At 41.1% G+C, this 10705-nt stretch overlaps 1 protein-coding gene across 1 annotated transcript in view; it reads right to left on the bottom strand.

The window, feature by feature from the left end:
* Window positions 1-400: 400 nt before the first annotated feature.
* Window positions 401-10705, bottom strand: part of TYRO3 (TYRO3 protein tyrosine kinase) — a 157215-nt gene continuing 146910 nt past the window's right edge. Inside the window, exons 17-19 of the mRNA XM_018560067.1 lie at window positions 9521-9680; window positions 7413-7549; window positions 401-1404 (exon numbers count right to left, since the gene is read on the bottom strand). Coding sequence (XP_018415569.1) covers window positions 1002-1404; window positions 7413-7549; window positions 9521-9680 — 700 coding nt within the window. The 3' untranslated portion in view covers window positions 401-1001. The remainder of the gene's footprint in view (window positions 1405-7412; window positions 7550-9520; window positions 9681-10705) is intronic.

Consider the following 10705-nt stretch of genomic DNA (forward strand, 5'->3'; position numbering starts at 1 on the left):
TGCTTGGTCTAACCCTGAGTGACAGCTGCTAAAGAGTTCATCTCCAAACACGGATTCCAAATCCCAATAATATACATTCCTTAAACACTAAGGTGTGTATGTTTTTTCACACAAGATTCAAACAACTTTTGCTCAGGATTCACATGTTTCCATTTGAATTCAATTAACAAAATGTTTGAACCTCGGGTGAATGTGTGAATCTTGTTTGAATAGACCCCTAAGGTACGTCAGGCTGGTCTATTCATCTCAATAGAACATTTGACTGGCGCAAAGAAAGTCAAAGTCATTTATATTCTAGAAAAATATTATTTTGGTTCTGGAAGCATAATGGTACAATTGTTCTCTTTCCTAGACAAAAAAAAAAAGCATACGAATTAAATATGACACATGCAACCAACTGTTTTTTCTAAGGTAGCAAGGAACCTACAAGATTCAGCCAACATTATTTTCAACTAAACACATCAGAACTGACATCACACATCTCCCTCTAGTTGCTGTTCTTTTAAAAGTCTATTACTGAAAAGAAAATGGCATGTCTGAGGATAAATCAGGGTTTTAGCCAAAGTTTATAAGTCTTCAGATATTGCATTAAGAAGTTGATCTTGTGGCTCCATAGAGACGGGAAGCCTTAGCTGAGCAAGTTGATGCAGTGGTGAGGCTGTGGTATCATTCAAATGGAAAGAAAGAAGAGTTGGTTATCTTTAAGATTTAGTCATGTAAAAAAAATTATGTACAGTTAGTCATCATAGGAATTAATCTCTCAAAGGCTGTTTTACAGGCCATTTCAATACTTACATTACCTATACAATTTTATATAAAGTTTTACAGTTGAAAAAAAAAAAATATTACATTTTGTTGATGCAAATCCATAAGCAATTCATAATGCCTAGCATTCATAATAAGGTCCACCTGGATTGTGTTTGTGTTGAACGTGTACAGACACATGGCCTTAAAGGATGCAGCTAAAGGCGTCACATCCCACTGTAAGCTTGAACTTTTTACTAAAGGTTAATAACCACATGAGCTTCCTGAATTTCTTCTTCATCGTCCTCATCCTCATTAAGGAGGCCCCTGGCTTCCGGTGTTTGTGCAGAAGGAGGCCACTCATTCGCGTCTCTAAGGCACCCAGGGTTTACAATATAGCGATAGTCGCTAGAGGCTGCCGCTGCCGCTCCACATGTCTGTGAAATGTCAATGCAGCAGTCGTCGTTGTCAAAACCAGAATGCAAAATGGAGTCTGAAGCAGTGGCTCCACAAGTCTCTCCGAGATTTACATACAGAGGATCTTGACTCGCTGATAATAAAGATAAGCGTCCCAAGATGGTCTCTAGCCGTCTTTTTATGTCTGTAAAGCAGGGCCTCCTCTTGGGCTCAGTGATCCAGCACTGGCACATCATTTCATACCTGCAATAGGAAACAGTGATTTATTTCTGGTCATAGAAAGAACAATCAGATTCAACCAGGAAAAAAGAAAGAGAAGCATCAGGGATTTTATTATTGCATTCCGTTTGTTAAGGTATATCTAAACCCAAGAACAAAAATGTAATATATTGCAGCTTAACTTTCCTTAGATGTGTTGGCTATATTGGATTTCTTTTCTTTATTTTCACCTAGTGATCCAGCCAGATTTAGCCAGTTCTCCCTGCACTACAGAACCCCGTGTTAAGGAAAAGGGAAGAGGGTAAGGTGTAGTTCTGTCCTAGGGTGACAACACTCTATGGTGGAGCAGTTCTCTCATCCTGACACAGGACTAACCCTTCCTCTTTTTCATAACAAGGGGGTTCTGTAGTCCAAAAAGAACTCGAACAATGCTTTCTATAATACCGCTTTGTAACATCTCCAAAATACGCCCCTTCCTCACCAATGAAACCGCAAAATTACTCATCCACTCACTTGTTATATATCTCGTCTTGACTATTGCAACTCCCTCCTCATTGGCCTACCTCTACACAGGCTATCCCCCTTCAGCCTATCATGAATGCTGCTGCTAGACTCATTCACCTAACCAACCGCTCAGTGTCTGCAACCCCCTCTGCCAATCCCTGTACTGGCTTCCAATAGCCCAAAGGATAAAAGTCAAAATATTAACAACCACTTACAAAGCCATCCACAACTCTGCCCCCGGCTATATCTCAAACCTGGTCTCAAAGTATCACCCTAACCGTCCCCACCGCTCTTCACAAGGCCTTCTGCTTTCCAGCTCCCTTGTCAACTCCTCCCATGTTCGCCTCCAGGACTTCACTAGAGTCTTTCCCATCCTATGGAACTCTTTACCCAACCCGTCCGACTATCTCCCTCTCTGACCGCTTTTAGGTGATCCCTTAAGACTCACCTCTTCAGGGAAGCCTATCCCACCTAAAATTAACCACTGAACTATCACTTTCTCAAACAATTCATCCCCACACAGCTCCCTCCTCATGTATCACTTGCCCCTCCCTCTTAGATTGCAAGCCCTCAGGGGCAGTGCCCTCCTTACCATCTTGTCTTGAATATTGTCATTGTAATGTTTTCCTTATATTGTAAAGCGCTGTGCAAACTGTTGGCGCTATATCAATCCTGTATTATAATAATAATAATAATAATAATAAGAGACAGCAAAGGCAGAGAACGCAGGAAGTTATCAGCTTATAAGATTTCTGGCAGGATCAACAGGTATTTTTTAAAATTATCAAATGCTGTAGATGTAACAAAATACTTTATATTGTATATTTGACAGGCCAAAAGGGAGCAATAAGAAAAGTTCACTGTTAGGATTTTAATAGACTTTAAATGAATACATTTATTTCTAGCAGATCCAATATTCATTGAAGTTTATCAATATCCATTCTGTATCCCTACTATAGAAAGGCACACTATAACATCGGGCAGAAAAATCTAAAGCTTCTGAAATGTCAGATAAAAGTTGGAAAAGCTTTGCTGGCATGCTATAGCAGAAACCTCCAGGTAACGTTCCCATAAAAGTGACCCTTTCCTTTGCCCATACAGCGCAAAGGAAAAGGTTAATTTAACTCCCCCTCTACCCAATAGGATTTACTCACCTTTTCTAACTCCTACCCCACCCTGTTCATTTACCAGGATCAAAGTGAAATAGCTGCCACTATGGTGTATGGGTATGTGACTCACTCCCCCTCTCAAATGTGACAGTGCTGATGCCTCGCTATTTGCCCAACACTGTCACAAGATGGCGGGTTAAGAGCCCATATTCTTGTGTAAGCTTTGACAAGTCAGTTTGGAGCTTACATTCAGATTTCTTTTCCCGATCCCGGCACAGAGCAACAAGGGAGCATGAGAAGGTGAGTAAATGCTGCTGAGAAGGGGAGTAATTGCAGGCCAAAGTAACCCTTCTTCTTTGGCCTAGGTCATTTTAAGCATCTGTGCACCCATAAGAGACATATCTTGTTCCTCCTTGTCTATAACATTAGTATTTCTGTTGTGTTCGCATTATTCTCCATGAAGGAGTTGTGCAGGGAAGGAAGGGGAAAGTACTAAAAACTAAAAACGTAGGCTTTACAACCACTTTAAAGAAGAACTCCATAAATATGCTTAACCCTTGCAATGGGCTATGTCCGCACTGCAAGGGTTAAATGCTCGTTTTCATCTAGGGACAAAAATAAAAAAGTTATACTCGCCTGAACCTCACAGCCTGCTGGCAGTTAGACCTGTCCCTAGAGCTCCTCAGCTCCAGAGATCGAATGCCCCTCGATATCCTCACATAATATACAATGTATTAGACCGCTGGAGTGGAGGGGGAGAGGTGGCAGGATCAGGTCTAGCAGCCAGCTTGCTCTGAGGTTCATACGCGTATAACTTTTTTTATTTTTGTCTCTACACAAAAAAAAGCACTTAACCCTTGCAGTGCCGGGGTAGCCCCATTGCAAGGGCTAAGAATAATTATGCCCGGAGTTCTTGATGATCATAAAACAAGAAGCAGCCCACTACTCACAGAAGCTGTGCTTCAATGTGGGCTTTCCATAAATGTTTTCAGCTTTACCCCATTGCCATTAATTTGCTAAATACAGTACACATCCCTGGATTTCATAGCAGTAATAGTGGTGTATTGCAACCCGTAGAAACAAATGAAAGACAACTTTAATTAGCTGAAAGACAAATTCTGATTTTTTTCCCCATAACATATTGCACACATCTCATCTTTAAAAAAAGTAAAGAAGCAATTTATCTTATCTACACATCTGCCACAAGGTGGTGCTGTATTCCCAGCATTAAACTTTGCCTGTTACATCACCCATTTCTCTATTGTTATTATAAGAGCTAGTAAACCATAATAAAAACTTTTCTGCCCACCTGTATATTTAATTATTGGCACACAGGTGATTAAAAAATTGGCATTAATACCCAATTATCATTAAGAATACCATATTTACTATTTGGCAGCAAATAAAGAAGCTGAAGGTGTTCTATCACCGGTGAGCGCTTTACATCGTGGGAACAATGCGCCTTTAACTTCTTAGCTTTCCATGTCTGCGACATAATAGACTTCCACCCACTTCCCAATGTCAGGCCTGCATGGGATTAAAAATGTTCTTAAAAAGCCATTATTAATATTAACACTTCTGACTCCTATGGGGATGTGGGCGAAGTCTGAATATGATTTTCAGCATGCTGATGATGTAACTTTTAAAGGCTCTTATCCATCACCTAGAGAAGCAAGATCACTAGAAATAATTGTTCGAATAAGGTCTTGTTATATGTGTGCCTTTTTGGAGAAACGAAATCCAAGGAGATCTGTGTCATTATAGTCAATGGCAGTGGTCACATCTTTATCTTCATGTAGTCTTGCAAGATTTTTTATTATAAATTCTTGCAAGTATTTTAACAAAAGGCTGTGATCGAAATCAAATCAAACGGCAAAATACATTGTGAGGAATTTATCAAAACTGGAGCAGACAAAATCTGAAGCAGATTTGCATGGCAATGAATCAGTTTCTATTTCTCATTTTCAAATCCCAACTGAGCAAACTGAAGAGAGAAGCTGATTGGTTGCCATGGGCAATTGCTCCAGTTTCTCTCTGCTCCAGTTTGGATAAATTCCCCCCATTGATCAGAACAGGAGCACACAGAATCTAGGGCAGCTGTGCACAGTAACCAATTAGCCTATTTCTTTCATTTTCAAATCTTAACTGAACAAACAGAAGAGAGAAGCCGATTGGTTGCCATGAACAGTTGCTCCAGATTTTGTCTGCTCCAGTTTTGATCAATTCCCCCCATTGTTTTTTACATGCATTTTCTAACAGAAGTATTGTTTCTCCCTGGAAAACATAAAGATGCATACAAATGTGGTTAAAGCCCAACTGTATGCATCAGCAAAATGGATTCCAGGTGCATCTAAACAGAAGGTGTGCAAAGTCTTGCAGCTGGTTTTATTTAGACAACAGACACAGCCCGAGTAGAAAAGCCTGTTCTTCGCCAGCATGCTGTACAGAAGAACACTCACCCGGATGAGTCAGACCTATAATCTTGCAATTAGCAAAGTTTCAACTCCCTGCTGATTGGAGAGCTCTAGTACAAATGAGAAGAGTTGGAACTTCCAGCAGGTGGAGCTCTAGGCAACTTTTCACATTTACCAGGGCAATCTTAGCTGCTTTGCATACGAAAGTCTATTTCTACAGAACACAATAGCTGATTTTTTTTTTTTAAAGAGCCCGTGGAACGTGCATCGAAAAAACACTTCCCCCTGTGAACAAAAAAAGTGAACCGTGAAATCACAGCACACAAAAACGTGCACAAGGGTGCTTGGTCCTTCAATAAAGAAGGGACCTCGATTCCCGACAGGGCTCCTGACAGAGGTTGAGACTGTTGGTCCACCAACCCGAAGGCCGGTGGACCCCGATCCTACTAAAGAACACAATAGCTGATGCTCAACTTTACACACACAATTGAAGGGGTTAGAGGAGCGACAACATCCCTTCCTGCTTTGTCAGACAGCCCTTTGTAGCTTCCATTACAGAGACAGTCTGAAAGAAATCAACTTTTATTTTCAATACCCATAATACTTCAATACCCATGGGTGAAATTCAGTGATACCTCGGGTTCACAAACTTAATTCGTTCCACGATTCTGGTCGCGAACCGATTTGGTCGTGAACCGAATCCAACTGTGATCAGACTACGATGTCGACTAGAGGAAGCCATGACCAGAGCAGGGAAGATGGCTGCGGTTGTGTTCGTCACCGGAAGCTGACTTCGTGAACGGAACAAAATTTTGCAGAACTTCCTGTTCGCAAACAGAATTGTTCGCAAACAGAAGCGTTCGTGAACCGAGGTACCACTGTATTTCTAATGGCCTGTTCACACCTAAGACAGCGTTCATTGCACTAAATATTGATATTAACACACGCTATTGCACAACAAATCTAGTGTGCATTACTGTACACTGCATGCATATTCATTTGAAGGGCACCCCAACACACCTCCTGGTTGTCGTGCAATGTCTTGGCAGCGTTGTGCGATTAACACTAATCTTAGTTGTGAACGGGCACTGAAATTTAATTGTGGAATATTTATCTCATCACTAATCTTTGCAAAGTTATACAGACAGGCATTCATTTGCAGCTCTTTAAATAGTAACACATAGGTACTCACCCCTACAGTTTATAGGGTTTGTTTTTTTAGGACAATTACAACTATAAATATAAGCTGCAACACTACCTTCTGGTGAAATCTGGTAAATTATAGTGGAAACCACTTTGCTTCACCAATCGGACTCTAGTATGCTATTTGAGCAAAAGACAATTGGTCGTCCTGGTTTTTTTTTTAAAAGGGCTGCGGATAACCACCTATGTTACTATACGGAGGGGCCCACATTAGGGGCTGTGTGGACACGCTTTTATTCAGTTCAAAGTGGTTTTGCATTTCTATACAAGTCTATAGGTATGCAAAACTCGCCTAAAGCAGGTCAAATGCTGGTCTAAAAGAGGTCAACTGCAGGTGAAATGCACCTGTCAATAGATTCTAAAAAATCTCAGAAGCGTCTCAAACTGATACCATTGACACAAGCCCATAATTATATCCAAAGTTTTTGTATCCCTTTAACTGCTAATGTTTTAGTTGCATTTGAAATATGTCTGACTGTCATTAGAAGCAATTCATTCTTTATCCATAAAGCTAATGCTTCAATGGTCTGCCCCAACTATTAGCTGTTTCTAGGTCTTGTTGAGCCAAAATGATATTTACAGAGTCTAATTTCCTGCGTTTTCTCTTCTACAGTACGGCGTAAATGCAATCACTTTTAACAAGCAACAGACTCAGCACTGAATGTACAGCAGATGCTTTCATTAGGTCTTATTTTTTGATCAGGGCATCTTCAGATCTCTTGCAGAAAAAATCTCGAAGCTAGCACAGCATGTCCAGGTTTCAGTGTTCACATAGTGCTGCACAGGTAGGCACATTACTTACAGCTCATCCAGACAGTCCGGCGGCTGCTTCAACCTATTCCCAGCAATGAGGTAGCTGTAGATTTCAGAGTTTTCAATGCCAGCATAGGGTGTCTGTCCCAGGGTCAGTATTTCCCAGAGGGTGATGCCAAATGCCCACTAGAATATTAAAGAAGAGGGTTACAAGTGCTTTAGTATAACAGAAAAACAAATTATATATATAAATTAGAACTAAGCAAACCAAGACCTAGCCCGTACTAGGGAATACTAGCTTTACAAAGACCAGGAACATATTCTGTATTTGCATGTTTTTCCAGTGTCCATATGATCGCAAAGCAGCTAGGGACATGGAACCCCATATCCTCCATACATATTGCCAGCAGGTAGATAAAATGGAATTGATTTAAAGAACTACTCTGGGCAGAATAAAAATGAACACATGCAGTGGGGCTATCTCCACACTGTAAGGGTTAACTACTCATTTTGGTCTAGGGTCTATAAATTCACCTGAACCTCGGTCCCACATGACTTCTAGACTGGTCCTGCAGCCTCTTCTGCCCTGGGCTCTGGCAGTTTAAAGACCCATGAGTGATATAGTGTATTAGATGTGAAGATGCCAAGGGACATTCCACCACTGGAGCGGAGTGGGAAGAGAGGTGAGTGGCTCTTCCACAGGACCATGGATCGGGTGAGTATCTTTTTTTTTTTAGACCCTAGAGAAAAACGAGTGGGGGGCTACCCCCGCACTGCAAAGTTTTATTCTGCCCATAGTTCTTTAATAAAGTAGTTGAGAATTTTTAACTGCAGGTGAAATAAAGATTTTGCTTTTCACATGATTGGACCACGTCATCTTTTCATAATTTGAGTCATGATTCTCAATTCCTTTAGTAAATCAGCCTCAATCTAGCTAGTGTGACCTGGGACTGACCTCTTCCCATTCGGATGTTGGAACTTCCAAAGAAGCAAATGTATAAAATTACAAACCACCTCCGTTGACACCAGTTGATTTAAAGCCAGTTAAAAAAACTGACCCCATTGGGGAGATTTCCCTCACAGGAAGGCACAGACAGCAATACAAATATTGGTAAGGTTTTAACCTTTGCCACTCTGCTGTGTTTTATTCTGCGTCCCTGTTAGAGAGATTTACCATCACTTCCTGACGGAGGCTCTGCACTTTCCTACCCAAAAATTGAAATAAAGATTTGGCTGCAGTTGGGACTTTAAAAAAAATTAAATGTTGAACCAAAATACTTGTGTTTAAAAGGCAGCAGGAACGTTTAAATTCTTCTACACAGATTGTGTTACTATAAATGAAATTGTCTCTTGACGCAGAAGCTAGTAATCCCTTGAACATTTAAATACATGATGCGGCTGACTGAACTTAGTTCCTCCTCATTGTTTTGTAATTGGCTGTCTCCGATAATAGGGTCTTCTAAGACAACCGATATCCACAAATCCCATACCACTCCTTACCGGAAATCCCAAAGTGTTAGTGGGTGCTCGAAATGACCGCGGATGGCACGGATGGTTGTCCAAGACAACCAAACACAAAATATAGCTGAAACAATAACTAGGTAAAGAGACCCCTTTCATAGGAACTCCGGACAAGCAGCCAATTACACAAGGCAAAAACATGCAGATGAACTTTGAACCTGCCAAAATATTTCTAATTCTATTTAGTTGGACAGGTCATTTTTCTATCCTTGCCACATGGCTCAGCCAATAAATGGATGCCAATGTTTCCAGTTGCAGCTTCATGGTGTCACCTGCTGTTTCAAAGGACAGTGGATATAAGTGACACATTTGAGGGGCCCCTTGTGCGTCCCTCCTCCTGTGAAGTGTCTCCATACTGCCCACCTCGGATCCCAGTGCCTGAAAACAGTTTAAATTGAGTCCTACAGTGCAAAGCCTACCGCCCTCTGTTTCTTCCTGAAGTGAAACTATAACAGTAGTTATTTATGTCTACTGTTTATTTGGTTCCTGGTCCACCATATGGCTAGATACCTGCAAGATCTAACCCATATTGCATAGATACATTCGTGCATGTCAACATTCAGGCACAGAACACAGACATTGCAAAGTTCTACAAAATTTAGATTGAACAGTACACTTGCAGCAAAAAGCACCCACCACATCACTGTATGCGGTGTAAACATTGTCTGCCAGGCTCTCCAGCGCCAGCCACTTGACAGGGAGCTTGGATGCACACCCTTGGCGGTAGTAGTCCCCGCTGTAGATTTTCTTAGACAGACCAAAGTCTGCAACGCACACTGTCATGTCCTCATGTAACCTGAGAGAGGAGAAACAGCATCAGACATTGTATAACTGTATCAGATACTGCTTGTTCAAGTCATCACATGTGTAAGCCACTGTAAAATATGACATTTTGCCTGTGGCAACATTACGGAATTATACTACTGCTGAGCAAAAAAAGACACTCGTTAAAAGCGTAAATAAGATATAATATACTGCAGGCTAAAAGGAAACGTATACTGTATTTTCAGTGAGCGCATACATTTTCACTTCATTTTTTTTATTAATAACAAATATGTTCAAAGTACCTTACAATACACCAATACACACTGAAACATTATGTCAATCAAGACAAGATAGCGCATTTAAGATACAAAAGTGAAGGCAACTAGCAATGAAAGGACACGTGGACCCTGCTATTCAGAGTATATCTAAACTACCGTGTTTCCCCGAAAATAAGACTGTCTTATTTTTTTTTTAGCTCAAAAAAACACACTAGGTCTTATTTTCGGGGTAAGTCTTATTTTTTTTTTAATGCACAACAATCCAAAGTTAATGCAAATCCAAAATAAATAATCCAAAATGGCAAAGTTAAGAATAGGGTGATCAGGGCAATTGGGGTGCCATACCTTTCCAAGAGCAATTTGGTAACCAATCGCTGGTCAGAATGAGCAAAGCGCGGCTTTCACTATCGATTCCTCACAGGTGGAGTGCATTTGGTATCATTCCGCCTGTGACAGGAGTCGGTGCTATAGAGAAAGCATCGGCTTATGCGGCTCTGCTCCCTCCGCTGTCGCCTCGCTTCCTCTAGCACTGGCTTCGTTGGCACCGCTGATTCTCTCCCGCAGCTCTTCAAGTTCCCCCTTATGCCACCACTGGCCCTGGGAATGGTCACAACTAGGTCTTATTTTCGGGGTAGGTCTTATATTTTAGCAATTCCCAAAAATAGTACAAGGTCCTATTTTCGGGGAAACACAGTAGAACAAAAATGCAATATATTGCAGCTTTCTAGTCCTTTTTCAGGTCTTTCGTCTTTTTCCCCCCCCCCCCCCCCAACACCAC

The sequence above is a fragment of the Nanorana parkeri genome, unplaced genomic scaffold (genome assembly GCF_000935625.1).
Source record: "Nanorana parkeri isolate BGI_ZX_2015 unplaced genomic scaffold, ASM93562v1 scaffold430, whole genome shotgun sequence".
Classification (NCBI taxonomy): Eukaryota; Metazoa; Chordata; class Amphibia; order Anura; family Dicroglossidae; genus Nanorana; species Nanorana parkeri.